This window comes from Elgaria multicarinata, chromosome 6 (genome assembly GCF_023053635.1).
Source record: "Elgaria multicarinata webbii isolate HBS135686 ecotype San Diego chromosome 6, rElgMul1.1.pri, whole genome shotgun sequence".
NCBI classification, from domain to species: domain Eukaryota; kingdom Metazoa; phylum Chordata; class Lepidosauria; order Squamata; family Anguidae; genus Elgaria; species Elgaria multicarinata.
In genome coordinates, this window is record NC_086176.1 from 7,038,095 (window position 1) to 7,062,179 (window position 24,085).

Here is a 24,085-nt window from a genome sequence, read left to right on the forward strand (position 1 = left end):
AGGTAATCAACCAGAATCAGACTCTGAAGTAGAGGAGTCGGCACCAGACACAGGCCAGCTTGTACCAGTGGGGGAGGCAGCTCTCATGGTTTCTTCTCCAGCTGGTGGTGATTTTTCTCCAGAGCTTATTTCGTCACAGGCAAATCATACACACTCAATGGGAAACCAATATTCTCCTGAAGGAAAGAGTGCCGACAGGCTAGCTGACCTTAGGGTACGCCGTAGGCTAAAACGGACAGAGCGAAAGGAAGGCCAGAGAAAGTTGGGCCGGCTAGCATTGCGTCAGAAGCCGCCTCAGAACCAGTTTCTCTGAAGTTAACCCGTTTTGAGAAAAAGCTTTCCATTCGCCTTGAAAGGACAATTGTTTCACTTAGTTTGCATAGTTTTGCCCAGGAGGAAGGTTCCAAGAGATTAGATTCTCTTCAGGTGGGAAGAGATTTGTGGATTACTTAGCAAGCCTCGTCATTGTCTCCTCTGAAGGCAGGTTTTTGAGAAAGACAACAGCTTTGTTACTCTCAGTAAGAGCTTTTACTCACAGTAGAGCTTTAATGCAAAGTATGCTGATATTTTTGGCCCTGCCCCCTTTGGCCACCACTGGAATGCAGTCCCTGAAACCTTCTCCGAAATGGAATTCAGACCTCAGGCTGAAAGAGGGTCTGCATCCCTGAGCGAAACCATGATCAGCCATGACATCTGAACCAGACGAGGCGACCAATCGTAATATATTAGGTTCTTGTTTTTGGCACAGTTGATGATCACTCACTGACCTGGCTCAGTCTCTTGTTCTTCCAGGGAGCCAAAACTGTCTTGCTTATTTTTAGCTTCCCTTGGAATTTCCAGGGGGTCTATGATATGAATGAAGAAACAGTGGTTGTCCTTTATCACCTTCACTTTGACTAAGGTTGCCCCTGGGAAAAAGGAGAGAAAAATAACCTGTAACAGAATGGCTACCAAAGATGCATGCTTCTGCTGTTAAAGAATGCATAAAACAGAAATGAAACAATTCAGGGTTCTAGAACATAGGCGGAGGGACTAAGTCTGCACTGGCTCACAGAGATAGATGCTGCTACCTGTTTCATTTCCACCATAACTTCTTAATTTAATTTTTAAAATATGATACCAAAATATCCACAGTATACTTTTGCAGAAGTAAAAGGCAAGGAGAATTTCCTTAAAATAATACTCTTAATGTATTTGTTTATAGATAAACATATGCTTAGAATTCTGATACTGAAAAACAGTAATCCAATCTGTCCAGCATATTAGTTCAGAAAATGGGCAAAATAGTAATAATTAGCTGTTTGAAACAAAAACACATAGGAAGACGTGGACCTAGGAAGCAGCCAGAGCCTTGGGCCCTCTAACCCAGCACTGTCCACCATGTCTGGTTTCAGGCAAGATTCTTTCCTAGCCCGACCTGGAGACGCCGGGGATCAAACTTGGAGCCTCCTGTATGGAAAACATCTACTGCTGAGCTATAAGACTTACCACAGTATTATTACCTCCACATCAGGTGGGGGAAGGGACAGACTGGGGCTGAGAGAACATGGTTCACCTAAGGTTCACACCTAGTGAAGGGGTTGTTGAACTGCTTTCAGTCTGAGGGCCAAATTCAATGTTGGAGAAGTTCTTGGGGGCTGCACTCCAACGGTTGTGGGAGGGTGGACAGGACTGCAGTCAAAAGGGGACGGGATCAAAATGCCAGCCTATTTTGGCTTAAAGCTCTGGCTGCGAGTAACTAGGCCTTTAAGAGAGACCTTTCAGGGTGGGAGAAAACGCAGAAAAGCTGGGTTTTCTGACAGCAAATGTTTGGCTGTCAGGACACAGGAGGTTGGGTCAGGGGAAGGGACCACAGGCGTCTTGGGAACTCCGGAGGACTGGATCTGGCCAGCAGGCCTGAGGTTCAAAACCCCTGACCTAGTGAATTCACAGCAGTATCAAGATTCAACCTAGGTAGGGGGACCATATGAAAAGGAGGACAGGGCTCCTGTATCTTTAACAGTTGCATAGAAAGGGAATTTCAGCAAGTGTCCTTTGTATATACTTCTTCATCACAGCAGTTAAAGGTGCAGGAGCTATACTAGAGTGACCAGATTTAAAAGAGGGCAGGGCACCTGCAGCTTTAACTGTTGTGATGAAGAGGAAATTTCACCAGGTGAAATGACACCTGCTGAAATTCTCTTTTCAATACAACTGTTAAAGATAGAGGAGCCCTGTCCTCCTTTTCATAGGGTCACCCTAACCTTGAGATTTCCTTGTTCATAGCTTAGGCTGCAATCCTATATCTACATCTAGCACAGAGTCAGTCCCATTACCTATGAGTAGACATGTTTAGGATCGCACTACTAGTCTCTTAGCCACTATGCTATACCACCTCACCATTTCCCCCCACCCACAAAAGGTAGCACATGACATGTGTATCAATACTGATTTTAAATGAATGTTAGGAAAGACATAGAAGAATCACCTTTTTCAAATGTTATCTTTTCTGCCTGGATTTGCCCTCCGTCAGTAGGGAACAGATATCGGATAGTGCCTGCAACTTGAATGGGATTCTCACCCATATTGTACCCAAGAAACTAGGAGGAAACAGTTATTGAAAAAGGTATAATCAAACAGAAAAAGATTCCGTTACATCAAACTGGAAAAGTGAATCAGCAAGACTTCCATGGTCACACTATTTTGTGACCCATCCCCCCCACTGCTAAAGTGCCAACTGTCATATAGCTTCCCTTATTCAAAAAAAAGTAGGGCAGAACAACAAGGTCACCATGTCCCTATACGCATCATCAGAACCAGAAGGGACATTTCGTGAATACTCAGCATATTTTATTGTTGATCCCTTCATGGTGCAAAGAGGAAGTAACCAGGGCAAAGCTAATACTACACACTGTGTATTAGAAACACACCTTTTTATTCTTTCTTAGTAATGCCTTGGAAAATGTTATTCGTTACATTTCCCTGTATCTGTATGTTAACTTTGTTTGCCTTCATGCATGTTCTACGCACGTTTCAATTTAACAAAACTTCCAAGGCAGCACACAACAATCATAGATAATTAAAAAAACACACATATAAATTAACACAGTACAAAAGGAAAAACCTTAAAAGAGAAATACGATACAGCACACTGAACATGTTAATACCATTTTAGATAGTATACTGAAATATCTGGCTAAGTAAAAAAAAAGGGGTGTGTGTCTTTGCTTGGTGCTGTTAAGATATAAAATTTGGTGTCAGGCAAGCCTCTTAGGACATTCTACAAATGGGATGGCATGACTGAAAAGCCCCTCTCCCAGTCATTATCCACCTCTCTTCAGAAGATGTGGGGAAGACCTGAACAATGAATTTAGTATTTAGCTAAGCTCATGTGTTTCAGGCTTTAAAGTTAAGCACATAGAATTGTATTTGGAAATCAATCAGCAGGGAGGATCGTGGTTTACAAACTGGGGTGATGCACGCTCCATTCAGCTAGTACGAGCTTGTAACCTAGCTGCTGCATTTTGGACTAACTAAAATTTCTTGAGAAGTCTTCAAAAGCAGCTCCCTGTCGTCTAAATGGCTGGGATCTGGGAAATATTGCCCTCACTCTCAGCTGACTTAGTTTTGCCCCCACTGACTTTGCAGCACTGTGATGTCATTCAATTCACTATGTGATCCTAGACCAGCTTGTACTGCTCCAGGAAGAAAAAGCAAAATAGTGATTCCAAACAGCAGCAGAAATGGCTAACAATGGCAACAAACAGGATTGAAATCTGAATATTCTCATGATTAAAGAAATTTTAAGGAAATATCTTCTTTGTTCCACAAACACAATGTAGAGTCCAAAATTTTAGGACCCTACATTGTCTTTGTGGAGCAACGAAGATGTTTTCCTTAAGGGCCAGGCTTAAATTTTAGCAACCATTAAAATAAAGTTCTTATTTAATGAATTTTCTGTCTTTCTTTTATAGTGGGTTTTTAACATTGGTTAATCTCCTGACTGGTGGGAACAGAAGGTAGGGATAAAGAATTTTCCTTACAGGAAAGACCTTCCCCATGGATTTCCCCCCTCTGAACAGCAGAAAAGGGATGGAACCAAACCATTTCAAAAAGCAACACTATATAGAAAGTGTGATGGAGGGCCTTGAGAATGACACCCTATCTACAAGAACGGAAATTCATTAGGTAAAAAATTAGTTTTCTTCCCTTGTAAATAGGATGTTTGTCAACATGGAGATGTTCAAAAGCAATACATCCTAGGAAAGGCAAATCTTCCATTACCTAGGGTGACAGGGAAAGGAGGGCCGGGCTCCTGTATTTTAACAGTTGCATAGAAAAGGGAATTTCAGCAGGTGTCATTTGTATGCATGTCGCACCTGGTGAAATTTCCTCTTCATCACAACAGTTAAAGCTGCAGGAGCTATACTGCAGCTATACTGAGGCCAGATTTAAAAGAGGGCAGAGCACCTGCAGCTTTCACTGTTGAGATGAAGAGGAAATTTCACCTGGTGCGACATGCATACAAATGACACCTGCTGAAATTCCCTTTTCAATACAACTGTTAAAGATACAGGAGCCCTGTCCTCCTTTTCATATGGTCACCCTACATTACCCAAATGCCTTGGTAGGGCCCACATCTTCAGTAGGACTTCAGGACTCTCTAAAGGGCCCTGTACTTGAAAGTGGCCTCAACAGAAGCAAAGGCATTAATTTTGACTTGTATGGGCCCATGTTGCCGCTCTACAAATATCTCTCAAGACAGCTTTCTCTCCAAAAGTCACAGGAGCAGACATTTACCTGACAGAATATGTTAGGGCGCCATCACAAATTACAAAAGAAGGAGAAAATGCTTAGGTTTGGGGCGCTTCCATAAGGAGAGCTCCTAGCACTACAAAGCAAAAGGCATTACTCTGTCTTTTCCTCAACAGATTTTCTTCTATTATGACAAAATAAGTATAAGTATGATAAATAAATAAATAAAAATAAATAAATAAAAAGATAGAAAAGGGGTTGGGAAAACATGACACCTTGAGAAATGAACAGGAGAACACCTGAGTAATATAAAAAACAATAGACCAGGAGCTCCATTATGGCAAAAAGAAACATATTTTAACAGATTTTAAGTTTTGGACACTGGAAAAACAGCTGCTGAGAAAAGAATTGGAATGGATTTGAAACTAAATACCCTGTCTCCTCAGAGGCTAAATGAGGAGTTGGAATTTTTACCAGTCCTGTAACGTCCTGTAGTTTTGAAACATTCCCTGGTGTTTGTAGTTCACTCCAGATATGAGAAGACCTTGAATGAATTGCCCTGTCTTACTAACTCCTATAAGACACTCAAGGTAAAAACATGTCTAACAGTTTCTGCAGCACAGCACATCTAGTTGCCACTACACTAAAGGCTCTTCTCCTGGATCAGAGGAGGAGGAGACCTGGAACCCACTTCACTCATTACGTTTTCAGAGTTCTGTGACTCTTGGGACAAAAATGAGGACTGGGCAAGTTATCAAAGCCTGGGAAACAGGCGTCATGACCATTTACATCGGCCTCTCCCTGAGGCGCAAGGTAACAGTAGAGTGCCTTTCTACATGACGCATTTAGTGTATACTCATGATTCCTCCCTCACAGTAGTATGCAAGTGCTTTATATAATGTCCTTATCCTCCAAGGCCTCTCCCGTTCTTTGCAGCCATTTTAGTGAGGTTTTTTTCTAATGAGGAAAATCTGGTATTTCCATGAATGGTAGCATAAAAACCTACTGCATTTGCGCAATTCCGCTATACCACCACAGTGCCACCTAGCACTTGTATAATGGGGCACAATTAGCTTCATTCTGTGGGAAAATTTAGGTTTCAACCAAGACAATCCCTTCCAAGCAGGATCCAGGCAGTAATGACTTGTCTCACCTCATGGTCTTTCTCTGGGGGCAGAGGATGGACATTCTGTTTACTTTGTTTGTGTAGCTTTGTTTGATCTTCAGAATCCGGTGATTTAGCTGATTCTGGTGATTTAGATGGGGATTTCAATTTATCCTTGGGAGATTTCTTCTTGGATACTTTTCCTTCATCAGAGGCTGATGTCTCCTTACCCTGGCCTTTTTTTTTGCCACTCGATTTTTCCTTCTTCTCAGCTTTTTTTAATTCTTTCAATCGCTCTTCCTCTAATAGCCGTTCCTGCTCTTCCTTCCAAGCCTGTATAAAAATGAAAGCTGAGAATCAAATTTAACATGATGAGGGAGATCCACGGCTCAATTCAGATAACACATTAGTCAATGCAGTGTGAAAACTGCACTCAACGGTTGAGTTTTGAGGGGGTGCTCCCCACACAGCATGTTGTATCTCCACCATTGTGTGACTGTGGGCTACTGTGGAGTTGAGCGGTTGGATTGACCATTCTTCCGCCCTCTCTACTCCACGGTCTTCCTGATGGTGTCCCATCAGCCATTGTTGCTTTAAAAAACACCACTCCAATCCTGGTGGCTCTCCTAGAGTGGCACTTGCTCCTTTCATCACTCTTGCCAGGGAACTCTGTAGCCAGTGGGAAAAGTAAACTCAACGCAATGGAAAACTCCATGGAGTCCACCACACAATACACAAAGCAAAAGTTGTGCAGAAACTCTCCTCTGCACAGCGTGGATATGCTGCATGGTGTGTTTTCCAAAAGGAAAACAAAAAACCCTCTCCACTGTTGTGTGGCGTTTTCCTGCCAGACAACACATTTCTCAATAGTGATGTAAAAACTCCACCATGGAGTTCTAAAACCACTGTTGAGAAATGTATTGTCTGAACTGAGCCCATGATTGGATTTTGCAATGTATTTTTTCTTTTACAAAAAGCAGCCATAGGCAAGTAACTGTAAAAGAATGAAGATATTGTTCAAATGTGGTTTATTCTTCTTATGACCAAAATGTTCACTTTTTGTGAAACATTAACAGCATAATTGATGATAACAACTAACCTATGATACACAAAGAAAAATTAAGGATAGAAGAGAAGATAATCCCATTAAACTTCAACTCCCTAAGCCATTAATTAGTAAGTGTAGGCTTCCCAAGAAAATATATAGAACATCTACCAATTATGTTTTTAGTTGTGGGCAGGTAGCATGCCGCACCTTTCAAAAAAGAAGAGGAACTATCCCAGAATAGCGGTTGGCCCCACCCCGGCACTAGTTACCAGAGATTGCTATCATTCGCTGGTGTATATTTGAAAAGTTGGGAGATATAACTGTTTTGGGGTATACACTGTAACATATACATGTTTGGGGGTATACACTGTTTTGGGGTATTCACTGTAACATATACATGTTTGGGGGTATACACTGTAACATATACATGCTTTGGGTACACCATGAGTAACTACAGACTTTAGTTATTAGCAACACACACACACACACACACACTATACATATGCTTTTAAATAAATAGATATACACAGATGCATACATATTAGGGGTGTGCTTCAGATTCAGCCGATTGCCAGACCAAATTGGACTGATTCAGAAAGAATTGGGATATGTCTGAATTGACCCTCCAAAGCAGATATAATCCGAAGCAGACCGAATGTTGGGAAGCAAGTGTGACTATATAGCCTGAACCCTCCTGAAGCTTCATTTGGAGGACCCAGAGAATCAGTGTGTCTGCAAAAATTGATACATTTTCCTCTAAGTTCTCCATAAAAGGAAAATATCAGAGTGGAAGAAAAGCGGACATAGTTTTGTGACAGCTAGTTTGAGCTTCTAATCACAGTTTTATCAGGACTCTCCAATCCCAGTGCTCATCACAGGACCATTTCATTGTTGAGTACTCTTTGTTCTGTCTCCCAGGACCAGGAACATAAGAAGGGTATTTGCGGAGTCTGTGTGACCTAGGAAGTTGTAGCATGTTCTGAAAATGGCAGACAACCTAGAGGTACCCCTAAGTAAAATATCTGCAAAGTTTCAGAAAGTTACAGAAGTTTCAAGAAGTGCAACCATTTGTGTGGTAGGAGAGTCCTCATTTTGGTGGTGGTGGAGAACCTGGACATACCGTTAGGTATGAAGTATGTATACTTGACAGGGGGAAACTTTCTGAACTCTAGGAGCACTGCCAACAATCACCTGTGAATTGGAGTTTTTGTTTGTTCATTTACCTTGAGAGAGTCATCCCTGACAAACATATTTTTTTCCTTATCAACCGGAGGTTCTGGAGAAACGTCTACTTTACTTTTGGGAGGACCTTTGAGAATTGGGACAAGAAGAAGAATAAAAAATAAATATATTGCAAAAACATGGAATGGATGGATTGCCAAACCTCAAAAAACATGAAGAGCTGAAGTTCCTATATTCAACGCAAACAGTCTGGCTTTAACTATAACTCATAATTATCACATCATTTGCAAATCCACTTCAAACCATAGTTTCAGCATGAGCTATGGCAGCAGCTGGTGCACTGAGCATACTTGAGCAAACACATCCCTTGCCACCACTGCCACCTGAGGATCCAGGGACAGCATAGGATCAGGGACCACCCCCGAGCTATGGACCTGCCAGGTGGTCCAGAATGATACCATTGTCAATGTTATCAAAAACTGCAGAGAAGTTCAGAAGAACTAATATACCCCCCCTATCCAGTTCCTGGTGTAAGTCATCCACCAACACAATCAAAGCAGTCTCAGGTCCATATCCTTGCTGAAAGCCCAATTGAAGTGGGTCCATAATCAATATCATCCAAAATGCACCTGGAGTTGCAATCCCATCAGCGTCTTGATCACTTCAGCCAAGAATCGTACCCTTGAGACTGGCCTATAATTAGACAGATTTCCTGAGTCAATGGAAGATTTCTTTAATAAAGGTCTTATTAGAACCCCTCCCACAAAACAGGCACTTGTGGGAGGGGTTGTATTAAATCTATGGTGCAGCACAAATCTATGGTGCAACCACACTTAGAATACTGTGTACAGTTCTGGTCATCGCATCTAAAAATATATATATTGTAGAGCTGGAAAAAGTGCAGAAAAGGGCAACGAAAATGATCAAGGAGCTGGAGCACCTCCCCTATGAGGGAAGGTTGCAACAGCGGAGAGCGTTTAGCTTCGTAAAAAATGAGGCTAAGGAGAGATATGATCGAGGTGTACAAAATTGTGCATGGTGTGGAGAATGTGAATAGGGAAACATTTTTCTCCCTCTCTCATAATACTAAGTCCTGGAATCATCCCAAGAAGTTAATTGGTGGGAGATTCAGGACAGATAAAAGGCAGTACTTATTCACACAGTGCATAGTTGAACTATGGAATTCACTGCCACAAGATGTGGTGATGGCCACCAATTTCGATGGCTTTAAAAGGGGTTCGGATAAATTCCTGGAGGAGAAGGCTATCAATGGCTACTAGTCCTGATGGCAATATGCTACTTCCAGTACCCAAGGCAGTTTTATTTATTTATTTATTTATTTATTTATTTATTTATTTATTGCATTTCTATACTGCCCAATAGCCGAAGCTTTCTGGGCAGTTTACAAAATTAAGACAATTCAAAGTATAAAACGACAGTATAAAACCATAATAAAGAACACAGTATAAAAGCACAACCAAGATAAAAACAGCAGCAATGCAAAAATACAAATTTAAAATACAAATTTAAAACAGCAAAGTTAAAAATTAATTTATAGACTGTTAAAATATTGGGAGAATAAAAAGGTCTTCACCTGGCGTCTAAAAGAATATAATGTAGTAAGCCTAGACGCACAAGTTGCTGGGGAACATGGGTGGGAGGGTGCTGTTGCACCGCGTCCTGCTTGTGGGTCCCTGATCAACAGCTGGTTGGCCACTGAGTGAACAGAATGCTGGACTAGATGGACTCCTGTTCTGATCCAGCATGGCTCTTCTTACGTTCATAGGCATTAATCAGTTCCCTTAACTATGGCATCAGTCTCCTCTTGGCCGATTTAATCAATGAAGACACACAAAAGTTGAGTACACATGTAGTGGCCCTCATCACTCCAGAAAACCCTGTCCATACCCTCAAGCTCTGCAAGCTATTCTTCCACCAGGGTTCCAATTCAGATCACCCCCACTGTTATTCATTTATTTTAAAATGTTCACACAGTTGCTGACTATATTGTCATGGGTTTTGGGCTGGTCTAAATGACCTTCCAAGGATCCCTCCCATACTTGTGAATCTGTGGTTGTGAAAAAGAGGATGCCAGAATGGGTCAAGTCAACCTGGTTGAGCAAGTTTAGCTGGTTCTCTACTGTTATGGGGATTCAGTGAGAGGGCGGGTGTCCTTTGAGCCAGCTGTGGCTCTCGATGACTCTCCCTCTGGAGATCCACCAGGCTCCCTCTCTGGCCCTTTCCCCCTCCAACTTGAAAACATCTTTCTAATACTAAAAGTTTCATTGCTGTACTACATTGTATATTATCTTTTAGTGGGTGTAGGGGTTGCTTCTAGCTATACATTGTATGTTTTGTACCGTATTTCTTCGATTCTAAGACGTACTTTTTCCCCCATATAAACATCTCTAAAAACGGTGTGCGTCTTAGAATCGCGGGTGCGATTATTATTCTTAGAATCAAAGCTTTTTTTCTGTTGGTGGTACTGAAATTAATGTGTGTCTTACAATTGATCGCGTCTTACAATTGAAGAAATACGGTATTTGTATTTCCTACATTGTGAAGCTGCTCTGAGTGCCTTATGGGTAGAAGAGTGGTTTAAAAGTAAATTACCTACTTACTTGTCATAGATCTACGTTGCCTTTTCCAAGTGATACTGAGAAAGGCAAACCACAAAACAAACACAAACAGTAAGAATTTCAGTTCACCCGCTTCTTACCAAAGGGACACCAAAAAGGATGCCTGTCAGAAGCTCACTAGAGAAGCTTCTCTTCACAGCTGTTCTCAGCTGCAGTCATCAAAGAATCCCTCAGAATTTTTGACAGAATGAGAGCTCCACCCTGTATCTTGTGTACTGGGGGAAATAATAGCAACGACAACGACACTCTCATCAGCCTGCTTCTGCTTTATAGAAACTTCTACATCTGGCACAAAAACCATGAACTTTTTCAAATCGATGAGCTTTAGCGTTAAAACAGAATTTGTCATCAGCTGGGCATGAGGTTAGATCAAATCAGAAGTGCTGTGAGTGTCTTGAGGAAAAAATTCTTTCCCATGCATAGTTGGCTGGGAGGTGGGGGGGGGCAGGGGGGAGATGTTCTTTTGTCGGTTTTCTGGGATCTAGTATCTTCAAGAACTAATTCATCATACATGATAGTTTTCTTACATGAGATAATCTCACATTTCAGAAGACAATGTAGATACTTTAAACGAGTAAAAATTCTGTGTAGGAAGAAAAAGTGTTGGTTACAGCATAAGTGTATTAGTATTAGTGTACAGTATTAGAGATAGCCTAGCTACAGTTATCCATGCTCTGATAACCTCTTGTTTGGATTACTGCAATGCGTTATACGTGGGGCTGCCTTTGACGGTCCGGAAGCTTCAGCTGGTACAAAACAGGGCAGCCCGTTTACTAACAGGGACTGGCCGGCGAGACCACATTACGCCAGTCCTTTTCCAGCTTCATTGGCTGCCAGTCCAGGTCCGGGCCCGATTCAAAGTGCTGGTATTGACATTTAAAGCCCTAAACGGTTTGGGGCCAGGTTATCTGAAGGAACGCCTCCTCCCATATGTGCCTGCCCGGACCCTGAGGTCATCCTCAGGGGTCCTTCTCCGCAAGCCCCTGCCAAAGGAAGTGAGGCAGGTGGCTACCAGGAGGAGGGCCTTCTCTGCTGTAGCACCCCGGTTGTGGAACGAGCTCCCCAGAGAGGTTCACTTGGCACCTACATTGTTTTCTTTCCGTTGCCAACTGAAGACCTTTTTATTTTCTCAGTATTTTAACACCTAATTTAACTTAAATTTAAACTTTGCTGTTTTAATCTCATATTTTAACCGATATTAATTTTTGCTGTGTGGTTTTATCCTGGTTGTGCTTTTTATATTGTATTTTGTATTTGTGTTCTAAATTTGTTGGTTGTTTTTATGCTTTTCATGGTTTTAATTTTTGTGAACCGCCCAGAGAGCTTCGGCTATTGGGCGGTATAGAAATGTAATAAATAAATAAATAAATAAATAAATAGTGTTTGCTTGGTCACAAGTACACAGGACTCAAACACAGACAAATGGACCAGACTATTCCTTGATCTATATAACTCAGTGCACTTCTACTTTTACGCCTGAGAAATACGAGTTGTTTTCTGGGTTGAAGAAGTAAATAAAGCTGCAATCCTAGAACTACTTACCTGGGAGTAAGCTCCATGGAACTCAATGAACTCAGTGGGACTTACGTCTGAGCAGACACATACAGACACTGTTTTTTTGAGGGGATGTAAGAAACGTACTTTTAGATTTCTTTGCGGCAGCACCTTTTTTGCCGGAAGGTGGGGACTTGACTTCAGGAAGTGGTTTTTCTGCCATCTCTTTAGCTAACCTAAGTACTTCGAGTTCCTTAGCCATTTTTTCTTCCTGATATTTGGCTTCTTCTCTTATTATCCATTCATCAATGGAACTGGCTATCAATTCCAGATAATTCCTGGGGGGAAAGACATCTGCTTTAATCAACAAGAACACAGATTGATAAAGAATCTTTTCTTTCTCATATCAAAACATTCAATGTTTTAACTAGGCTCTGTGTCATTTTGTATTGCAAATTATCTTTGCATCATTTACCCTGTAAAGTATACTAAAAATAAAAGGGATGCAAATCAAATTTGCCCAAATAACCAGCAGTGGCTGATGAAATGCTTTAACACTAAGAACTGCTGGTTGCTATGGAGTGACAGAAGGAAAAGAGGAACGCTCAGGCTTAACTAGTTGGAGGCAGCAGTGGGGGCAGGAATGTTTTATTTACATGCACTCCAAGGACAAACGCACACATCATCATCCGTGTTTTGCATGTGCAGAACACTCACGGGCATACAAAGTGCCCACTGCAGCCTGGACCGTTGCCTCCACCTTCTCCTGCCCATCCAAGGGCCCCAAACCTTACCTGGAGCAGGAAAAAGTGTGGTTGCTAGTTATTATTTATGTGGAATAAAATTGTGTTCACCACCCCAACACTGGGCTATGGCCCAAGGCTTGAACATAGGCTGCTGTTGCTGCCATCACAGCACGAAGACCCTGGAAGAGGGCTTGGTATAGGAGGAAGGAGACCTTGGGGGGGCTTTCCACCAAGTATCCTTACCCCAGCTGTTTATCTCACATCTGGATTATCTGTACTTAGCCCCTTTTCCCATCATTCATGTGGTGAGCCCCGTGGCATGCTGCATTCACCTCCCAAATTCAAAGAGCATCCTGTCTTCCATCAATCACTTCTGATTCCTTACATTACTGATAAAAACAGACATCAGGCTCCATCATGTCCAGTGCAGATTTACGGGAAAGAAAAAAAAATGAGGTACAAGTCATCCTAAATTCCAGAATACGTCTTGGAAAACTACAATACCTTGTTGACTGGAAGGGTTATGGGCTAAGAAGACCACTCATGAGAGCCAGATACCCACAACCATTCCCCACCGCTGCTCCACCAGTTTCACAAATGCCATCCCATAAACCGTGGGGGGTGGGAGTATCTGAGGTGGGGATGTTGTCACATTCCCCAGCCTCAGTCCCTCCTCTGGCTCAGAGGACGACTGAGAGGAGGAGGAGGAGGAGGAGGCTTCATCCACTAACAAATCATATGCTACTCCAGGACCTTCCAGGCTAGAGGAGATGGCTTTACCCAAGTCCATGGACTCAGAGGGAACCCCTCTGATGCAGTCCGCACTGCCCTTTAAGAAGCAGACAGCTCCGCAAAAGGGGTGGGGCTAACAGCAGGTTCAGACCTGATTTCTTTTCTTGAATGAGTTCCAGTCCATATCTGCCACAGTGATCTGTCCATGGTCCTGTTTAGGTAAGGTCAAGCCTTGTCGATTGGGCAGGAGCTGGCCTCATTGGATGTGATCTTACTTCACTGGAGGTGATCTGGCCCTGCCAGTGCCACAGATACATCCCAGCCTTTCCTGGGATTCCTAAGTAAGACAGGACATGTCAGAAACTAACCTGGGCCTGGTTTTCCCAGTATTTTTCTTTGGGAAGCTTGCTCCTCTACCTGGAGACCTGGAAGGGTTTTAAATTTACCTGAGATCTTGAGCACTATGGGGAAGAAATCCGTAACAGTGGTTGTTCCTGTAAATACTGTTCTGGATTTCTTTCCATCTGAGGGCATATAGTGAAAGGCACAGAGGCTCAGGGGAGGATTCCCTAAGTGTCTTGGAATTTTATCTGTCTTCAGTTGATCATAGACTTAGGGGCATCCCCCATTTTTGGGACACCCTAATGAGCTTATTCCCGGATCTTGTGCGTGGTGTCTTGTCCCTCTCTTTAGCAGATGTACTGGAGTACTGGAGAGTCTACACTGGGGCCTGCTCCTGTGAGGGCACAACTAAGACTTGGGGTTTCTGCAGCAATCCCATGGATTGTCTTCCCTTTATTTACCTCAGCAGGGAGAGGGAGAGTGGTAGCTTTGGGGGCTTTTATCCCTAATTCTAGAGTGACTGCTCAGGATTGGAGGAACTACTGATGGAGGAAGTAGCTCCTATCATAGTCCTTTCCTATTGGCTCCTAGAGTAAATGGGGAGAACATGGCTGAAGGAATTGTGTAGAAGTAATAGTTGAAGTTCACCTTAATCCAGGCCACAAAGGCTGGGTGGGTTCTCTCCCCCTCTGGAATAGGGAGGAATTCTCTTAAATTCCACATTCTCCTACCCCATCCAAATGAGAAAGAATAGGAATGGCACCCTCTGGGCATGCATGTGTGTCCTCCAGCTCTGAGAGTGGTACTTCAGTTTGTGTCAGCATGGCTGAATGGCTTCCACTGTGACCTATACAACTCCATTGGGGTTTGTAAGGTGCCTAAGGAGGAGAGTAGGCAGCGTTTACCGCCTTCCATGAGATCATTGTGCTTCTGAGCTGCATTGGAGAGGGGCCTGTGTGATGTCAGGCTAAAACACTCCCCTTCAACCAGTCCTGCTGACTCCAGCCAGGTGGGAGAAGGGCAGCTGAGGGAGGAAGTTCCTCCCCCTTTGTTTCTTAAGTCATCTGGGGAAGAGGCTTCCGTGTGGTTGACCCTACAAGGACTGCTCTCATTGGCCCACAAATGAAGGGACTCTTGCTGCAACCTGCCAGCTTGAAACAAAAGTCAAGGAATAGTCTAGCCATCAAGGGGACTGCCTCCTCAGAAAAAGACACTGCCTTTCCTTTCAGAAGGGACCTATCCCAATGCTAGTTGCCCTCCTCCTGAGCTGGAAAACCAGATATAAGCAGGTGCAAAACCAGACAGTTGCTCTCTTTAACAAAAAAATAATCAAGCTTTATGTGACCACCAGAAAACTCCACTGGCCTGCCAGTCAAGGGGGCTGAGAGTTAGCCAGCCTGAGGATCCTAAACTATGGAAATATGCCACTTTGCAACAAAGATCCCTAAAAATGATTATTCTTCAGCTCAATAACGCATTTCTTTTTAAAGGTTATGCTTAGCCAAACACTGATCTGTCATGCCCAAATATTTATCTATGATCTAAAACTATGTAGATAAGGTGGACAGAGAGTTTTTCCCCTCACTCTCCAATGTGTAGAGCTTGGAATCACACAGTGAAATTGATAACCAATAGATTCTGAATAGATTTTAAGAAATACTTCTATGCAGAATACATAATTAATTTATGGAATTCATTGCTGCAAAACACTGCCATCATGGGCCAATAAGAGCTTCCCTCCTGGGCCTAATAGTAAATGATCTGTTTTATTTATTAGTTTATTTATTTGTGGCATTTATATACCACAGAGTATAGTAAAATCTCTCAGCGGTTTACAATATTAAAATACAATATTAAAAACACATTAAAATACCATATTAAACACCCCACTACGATCCTATGATTTGTTGAGATCATGGCGGGGGGAAATGTAAAATTCCCTTTCTCATGCGCTTCAGTCTTTATTCTGCCCCCCATCCCCCCCCATCCTGTGTGTGTATCTGCACACAGTAAGGATTAGACTAAAATACATAGAAGAGAATATCAACAACTATTAGGCATGATCACTAAATGACATTTTCTAGAGCTATATTCCAAGAGACAATGGGGTCTTTGTGCCCTACTTCTGAGCTCCTTGGAAGCATCTGTTATTTTTGAGCTCCTTGGGAACATCTAGCTCACCACTAGCTTTCATTGCTGTGTCAATGAAATGGACAGCATGAGTGGGCAACACTTTTCCTGTAAATTTATTTATTTATAACATTCCTTCCTGGGTAGATTCCCTTGTGGGTAGGGATGGGTGAGTGTGGCTGGGGCCCACCCATGAGCACTCCCCACCCCCCGCTTGCATGGACCTATCCAACGAGCCGGGGCTTGTGAGTCCCTGCCAAGTGCTCAGGAGGCTCACGAGCCCACCGAGCCCTCGGTAAACACCCGCCATTCGCATAGAAAGGGAAATTGTGCAATTTGCGGACACTCCGGAAATTGTGCGTTTCCCTCCCTCCTGTGCCAACGGGGGCCTTAAAGGCCCTCTTAACACAAAGTAGCCTTGCATTAAGAATGCCTTTAAGGCCCCGACTGGAGCAGTGGGAGGAAAGTGAGGAGGGGGAAACACGCTTTCCAGAGACTCAGGAAAGTGCGCCATTTCCCTGGAACCGCTTATGGTGGCCTGCCATTAGCACGTCCAGGGGAATGGCACACTTCCCAGAGACTCTGGAATAGCGCTCTCTCCCAGGGTGGACAAGCGCTCGTAGGCCCTTATGAGCTCTCAAGAGGGCAGGTCCATGCTCGTGCCTGTCATGCCTGAATGGGTTTGGAGACTGGACACAGAAGAGTCTGTTGGCCTCCTGGACCCAGTAGGGCACTTGCCACAACCCTACTTGCGGGAAATCTATTAGGAGCTACATGACAGCAGTGTACAGTTCTGAAGCCAGTAGTGGGCAGGTCCAGAGCCAAAAGCAGTTGGGTCACTCCTTTTCTCTTTCTGCCAGATCCTTTTTTCATTCTTTATGCCACTCCCCCCCCCCCTCTATCTCTCCTCCTGCTCTGGCCAAAGATTTCAACAGATAGCATGAAGAGGGGTTTGAAGGTAGACTGAGGATTGCTGTGGGGCACAAGTTACCCATGCCCTGCACTACTGGGTCACAGCTTGACCGAAGCTGGGTAGTACCAGCCACCTTACCACTATAATATGCAGTACTGGATCCTCAAAGGCATTTTTGGGCTAAGGGTCGGTCCAAGATATGGCAAGGTTGAAGACTACTGGATTAGATTGGTCTGATTCAACAGAATTATAATCGTATTAGCCAAACATGTAGATGTGTTTGGAGTTTTAACCAAATTCATAAAACTAAAATACAGTATGTGATATAGATATTCTCCACCAGACATTTATATTCCTATTCACTGCGAGTAGGTAATATTACCCACATTTCCCTGCTTTACTTGAACTATTCAAAAATTAATGGTTATAATCAGCTATTAGAGTTGAATCCTATTGGATGCTGCAAATTGTTGCGGAAATTGTTATATCAAGTACTTTTCTATTGCCACTTATTAAATAGCACTACCAGAAAATCATTTTTTCATTGTCATCATAATAATACAGCTGTGCACCGCCTCAGTTCCAAACCCCGAATCTGAGTCAAAGCAGGCTGAATCCAAGTCAAAGCAGTCCAAGTTCAGGACCGGATTGGACTACCTTGGCCCAAAGCAGCCAAAGCACTTAGGACAGATTTGGCCAGATAGCCAGTGGAACTCACCTGAAACCTCCGAATCCAAAGTGGGCCGGAGCAGTTCCTAGGTGCCCCGAGTTGAACTGGGGCCAATTTGGAAGTTCTGAATCAGCCTCCAATGTGTATCAGGGGGTGGGTTTGCACAGCCCTACATAATACCTATTTTCATGTGGTGGTACTTCACATCTATACTTCTGTATTGCCTGAAGATTCTTTTACCTGAACCCAACATCAGAATGCAATGCAACTTTCCAGGACTCGTGAAACTGATGACGCTGGTTCATGGGATTGTGAAGAACTATCAGCAAAGAGTTGTCCTGAGTGTGATAATAAGAATCAATGCACCTGTAATTCTGGGTTGCATTGTGGAGAACCTGAAAATGAAAGGAAAATGAATGTTGTGCCTCCATTTGGGATAGAGGAGGAAGGCTGAACAGCTGAGCCTGAGAGAGTTTGGGGAGGGGCCCATGTAGCCGCAGAGCCTGTAAGCAGGCTGGTAAGGAAAACAACCTTGGTCTTTTCATTGGGGAATGCCTCAGCCTTGACGCTCACGAAAAGCTGGCTTTGAGCTAGAAATACCAGCAACCGATCAGCTGAGCCATCAAACTTCTCTGGTGGGGCTATGGGGGCATTTCTGCTTTACCAGTGGGGCAGGGGTGGAGGCTGCAGCTGCCTGTTGGGCTTGCAAGGCCTGAACAGCAGTCAGCAGTTAGTTAACCCACCCTTGCAAAAGCAGGTTATCTTGAACAAGATGCTCCATAAGGAAAAACATACTGGCTGAGTTAATCAGCGGTTGTTTCCCATTCTGTTCCTATTACACACACACACACACACACGTTGATTAGTGTGTCGTCTGAACTCAGCCACTATCTCTTCTCCTTCACTCTGCAGTTGTCCTTTGGTGCTTCACCAGGAGGAGGGTATGTGTGTGTTTAAGTGTAAGAGAGAGATGGTTGCTTAGTTGTGTATGTAAAATTGTGCAAGTTACATGAATGTCGTTGCCTCATCAGCTTCCATTTCTGTTTTTGTGAACCGCCCAGAGAACTTTGGCTATTGGGCGGTATAAAAATGTAATAAATAAATAAATAAATAATAAATCATAGGAGTTGAGCGACAAGCGGCAGCTAGAATCGTCAATAAGCAATCTAAGGTCGGTATGTCAAAAGCATCCGTCGGGAACCAAGGTAAACAATACTGGCTTCAGCAATGTGCAGAGGAATAGTCCATGTCTTTCCAGGATCAGATACAGTCCAAACAAGATCAAGAAGCTGGCAGGTATGTGACTGGAACAGAAAACGCAGAACGACAATGGCTTCCAGCAAACACCCAGCATCTAAGGCTTTCCTTATATTGCGCTACTGATGCCTGAGTGAGGCCAGCTGTGTTGGACTGCAACTAGTTCCTGTGATGATGGGCCCCTTCCCAAACTCTCAGGCTCAGCTTTCCTCCTCTGTCCCAAACAGAGGCACAACAATGAATATAACTCAACATTTGTTAAAAGCCAGTCTGTAAAGATGATGGGGAAAAGGACAGCGGGTCCCATTGTTTTTGAGAGAGTGTTAATATGCAAAGAGGGTAACAGGCACAGATGACCCTTATCACCTCTTCAGTTTGCACGTTCAATAGAATAACACCTGTATATGACAGTGTAAACATATCCTTTAATTAAACTAAATGAGATTCTGTATAAAATATCTGACCAACTTGTCTAACTCAAAAGAAATAATTTAGTATTACATTGCGGACTATAGCAAAACCTTTTAAAAAAATAATTTGGGAGCAAATGAGCTATTGACTTTTTTAATGGAGCTCTAAAAGGTTTTTATGCAGTTGTGCTGGATGGCAGTTGTGTTTAATGGTACAGACATTGTGGGAACGTGAAATGCAAGTCTTCTCTCCATTTGTTTGCAATCTTCAAAATGAAAAAAATAGGCATATCCTATGTAAGTCTACGCCCTGAGAATAGAAATTCATTGTGGTGTGACTCACTTGCAATATTGGACACTATAGTTTAAAAAATATTTTCCAGTATACCATATTTTGACTGGGTTTGGACAACATGATAACCGACTGTAGGTTAAACAGTCAACGGTGAGTTAAATAGTCAATGGTCGGTTATTGTGTCATCTGTCAGGACTTTTTCATACCATGGTTGGTTAATCAGCCAAAATAACCAATGCTAATAACCAACACTGTGCAGAGTTGATTATTTGAACAACCATTGGTTATTGTGTCATCTGTTGGGCACCGTTGACTATTTCATCGTACACAGTTGGTTATTTTCGCCAACTACAGAGTCCCCTGGCAAGAGTGACCAAAGTGGTTGGGGCTGCTCTAGTTCAGCCAGCAGAACTTGCAATAGCTGATGGGATACCAGCAGGAGGACTGAGGTGGGGAGAGAGGACAGGGATGTGTCAATCAAACACACAGTTGACTAATAGTCAACTCGACGCTGCCTTAGTCTACGGTTGGTTATAATCATGTCATGTTGGCAATACCCCTTCCATAATCAACCATAGAGTTCAATATTAACCCACCATTTACTATTGTGTTGTCCGAACGCAGCCTTTAGGTGTTAAGTTATCTTACCGATACAGATAAATAACTGTGTGGTAAAAGACTAAGCCAAGGTCCAAGAATGTTGATAGCGAATGCTACTAGTGGTGGCACTGATACTCTAGCTGCCCAGATAAGGATGTTGTGACACTTCCAAGGTATTGGTCAAACAAGGAAGCATTCATTGAAATGGGCAGGAACAGGAAAGACTGTGCTCCTCACAACTCACCACAATAACTCAGCACAGCACATGCTTTGCATGCAAAAAGCCTAATATCCAATCCATGCCCAGGAAAGGTTAGTCTGAAACCCTGCCCAAAACCACTGCCAGTCAGAGTAAACAATACTGTGCTAAATGAACCAATGGTCTGGCTTAGTAATACCAAGTCATTATAAGGCAAGCTTCATGTAAAGGATATAAAGGCTAGCATGACTTTGTTTAAAAGGTGCTTAGATCAATTTAGGTGTTTGGCAAGACATGAAATGTATCTGAAACCATGTGAGTGTGTTTAGGAAAAGTTCAGTTAAGCATCCAGCCTATAGAAACCAAAGCGTGAAGAGTTACATTGTCAATCTAAAGTTAAGAGAGAAACTAACTGTATGCTATCCTGTGTCACAAAATTAAGAAATCAGGTGCAATTAAGCATTTTGTGGACTCAGTGACTCGCTAACTGTATCATGTGTGAAAATGCATTTTATCACAAAAGAGCTGTAATGGAAAATGGCTCTTGAATATTAGAGGTGAACCCCCCACCCCCTTTTTCCCATGCAAAGATTTGTTTATTTTTTAAAAAAACTTGTTTTCTACTAAGCCTTGTATATCCTATTGATGTATTCTGCATCAATAATAACAACAACAACAACAACAACAATTCCTACCTGCCTCTCCCTCTGGATTGAGGCGGGGAACAACAGTAAATACAAAGAGGGATAGTAGAAGAACTAAAGAGGGAAAAGGTCAATGAAACCTATATTCCTTCCTACAAAAAGTAACTTTTGTGATATCTAAGATGGACGGAAAAGGCAGACCCCTGCTTTGGTGATAAACAGATTATTTAGATTGAAAGCAGGAGTGAAATACAAATGGAACATCTGAACCAGTGAGAGAGAAATGAAATGCTTAATATCTTCCACTATTTTGTCTCTATTGCATAAGAAGCTCAGAAATACCTGGAAGAGGAGATGTGCCTGGAAATGTTCTGCAAAACTCCAGTCTTCCAAACACCGCTGTTGGGTCTTCTGTATGGCTGCTAATTCTGTATCCAAAATTATCTTACGAAACACCAAAGGGTAGATAACATTAGCCACATCTAACAAAAGTCTGAGATAGGAGGTCACATACGAGGGGGCACCATACGGTGGTGTTGATTTTTGCTTCGGAGTCACCATATTAATTTTAAATTGGTCAACTTTAAAAAGACATCCACACATATTTCCACACTGACATATCCATCCAACCCATGCTGTCCTATACATTCTCATTCTCTCTCAAATAATCCTTTCCTTCTATCAGCTTGGTTGGGAATTATGCAAAGTAGTTCCAAAGAGAAGGCAACCACTTGCCTCTTCCTAGCAATGTCACGGAATCCGTCCAGAAAAATGGTGCTCTTGGGATCCAATATGCTGAATTGGTTGGGGGTATGCTGACAATTCTAAAAATGAAGTCATATAGAATTCTAGGACTATCTCAATGGATGAACTCATAGTTAGATACCAACGTTCATTTAGCCTTTGTAGAAGAACTATATTATTAAATATATTTTTGGCCGCTAAGGAGTTGTTCCTGCTTCAGGAACAAGGCTCCCTCCCACACCCTTGTTAGTCTAATGGTAAGTCATGCCTCTAAAGATGAATTAGCTTAATACTTTCACAGTTTTCAGCAATAAATTAAACTGCTTCATAAAGCCTCTCTCCTTTCAATATAAGATTCGCTATGAAAGCCCAAATCACATGATCAGCCTGAGATGTATGCTGAGCGGATCAATGTTGCAGCAGTCACCAGTTGACGCTGTCTCACAACCATCATTCCTAATTTGAAATACAGCTCACAACCGTTTGCCTTTTTGGAAGCTTTAATGATGATTCAAATAAACACATTTTACGTTTCAGGCAGACACAGAATGATGAAGCCATTCAACAGGCAGCTACTTGCAACTTCAACTCATATTGTCATAGCAGGTAAAAACTAAACTAGACATGACCCATGAGAACAGTAATTACGATCTAGGGCAGGAGGTGGGCAAGTTTTGGACCTACAGACGTTTTGACCTACAACTCTTATCAGCTCTAGCCAGCATAGCCAATGGTGAGAAATCGTAAGAGTTTTAGGCCAAAACATCTGGGGGGCCATAGGTTGCCCACCTCTTGTATGTGTGGGTTAAAATAAAGTTTACTAGTTAAGAGCTCAATTTAGTTGCTTTGAAGATTGTGGAAGTGAAGCACCAGTTTAGCCCTTTCATGAGTTGCCCCCTTTCTGATCTCAATTCAGTAAGTGTCTGCTATTAGTAGTAGTAGTATTAGGGAGGATCTGTGTTTTGTAAACATATCTCTCTCTCCTCTTCCTTTCCTGCCCCTCCTTTCTCAGACAGCCACATCTACATGGGCAAGGAGAGGAAAGGAGAATGTAAGAGCAGCCGTGGGTCTGAGGAGATGATGATGATGATGATGATGATGATGATGATATTGCTGCTGCTGCTGCTCTTTCACAATATCAGGCTTAGGGGTGCCCCTCCCACTGCAGGGAGAGAGAGGGGCATGCAGGGGGATGTTTGCATGACTACTCAGAAGTAACTCCTCCATTTCACTTCATGAGCAGATTAGCGAGGGGAGAGCCTCTTGATTCAGAGCTTAGAAGCTACGAAGGAGTACTGCTGAGAGAGGGTGTGCTTGTGTAGGTGCGTGGACGCATCTTTTCAGTGCTATAGAGATGAGCAGAAGAAACAAATAACTTCCAGAGCCCCATCATTAGTCACTATTTGCTGTGCATTACAGCCGTCTAACCAATCCTGCAAAGTTTCGGGGCAGAATATTCCATGTTTAATCACGCCCTCGTATCGTGGTGGTTGTCGCTTCACAACTGCGATGCTGTGGGGTTTGGGGGAGATCAGCAGTAAAGCGGTTCCATGTAGACAGCCCATAGGGGATTGGGAGCTATCCAGTTTGTTACATCTAGTGTAATGTGTATGACTGTCTGCCTAATGTACAGAAGTTGTGGATGTATGCTCAATGAGCTCTTGACTAATTGAGAACAAGTTTGTTTCTTTGAAGTCAAGGCTGCTGGCCCGAAGAAGCTGACAGACAGAGAGGTTTGTGGATGAGAACTTTGGGCACCCAAAGGGAAGCAATACAGATATCACAAGTAGTCTAGATAGCCTGATAGATAGTGCTAGGGTAGAGTGCTTGTGGTGCAAGGATAGAGAAGGACATATTGGAGGAAATGTTAAAAAGGGAAGACACTTCCACAGAATCATTGTGGGTGACAATACCAAACCCACAAAGTAATTTAGTATCAAAGACATGCTAGAGTCCCCACAACCAAAATGCTCAGCCTGATCTTGTTATGGAGAACAAAATCAAGGAGGCATCCAAAGGAGAAAGGGTGACTTCAATTACTCAGTCATGACAAAGAAGTGATATTTCTTGATACCCTAAATGACGCCTTAGAACAGTTAGTCACAGAATGAACCAAAGGAAAGGTAACCATGAAAGTAATCCTAAATGCTGAAGCCCAGGACATTGTGTGAGATATGATTGGAAACACTGAACACAGTGCG

At 42.8% G+C, this 24,085-nt stretch overlaps 1 protein-coding gene across 1 annotated transcript in view; it reads right to left on the bottom strand.

Annotated features, from left to right (window-relative positions):
• Nucleotides 1-24,085, bottom strand: part of SPAG17 (sperm associated antigen 17) — a 125,630-nt gene that overhangs the window by 59,623 nt on the left and 41,922 nt on the right. Inside the window, exons 16-22 of the mRNA XM_063128923.1 lie at nt 21,483-21,584; nt 17,976-18,130; nt 12,350-12,540; nt 8,111-8,196; nt 5,888-6,172; nt 2,468-2,579; nt 768-908 (exon numbers count right to left, since the gene is read on the bottom strand). Coding sequence (XP_062984993.1) covers nt 768-908; nt 2,468-2,579; nt 5,888-6,172; nt 8,111-8,196; nt 12,350-12,540; nt 17,976-18,130; nt 21,483-21,584 — 1,072 coding nt within the window. The remainder of the gene's footprint in view (nt 1-767; nt 909-2,467; nt 2,580-5,887; nt 6,173-8,110; nt 8,197-12,349; nt 12,541-17,975; nt 18,131-21,482; nt 21,585-24,085) is intronic.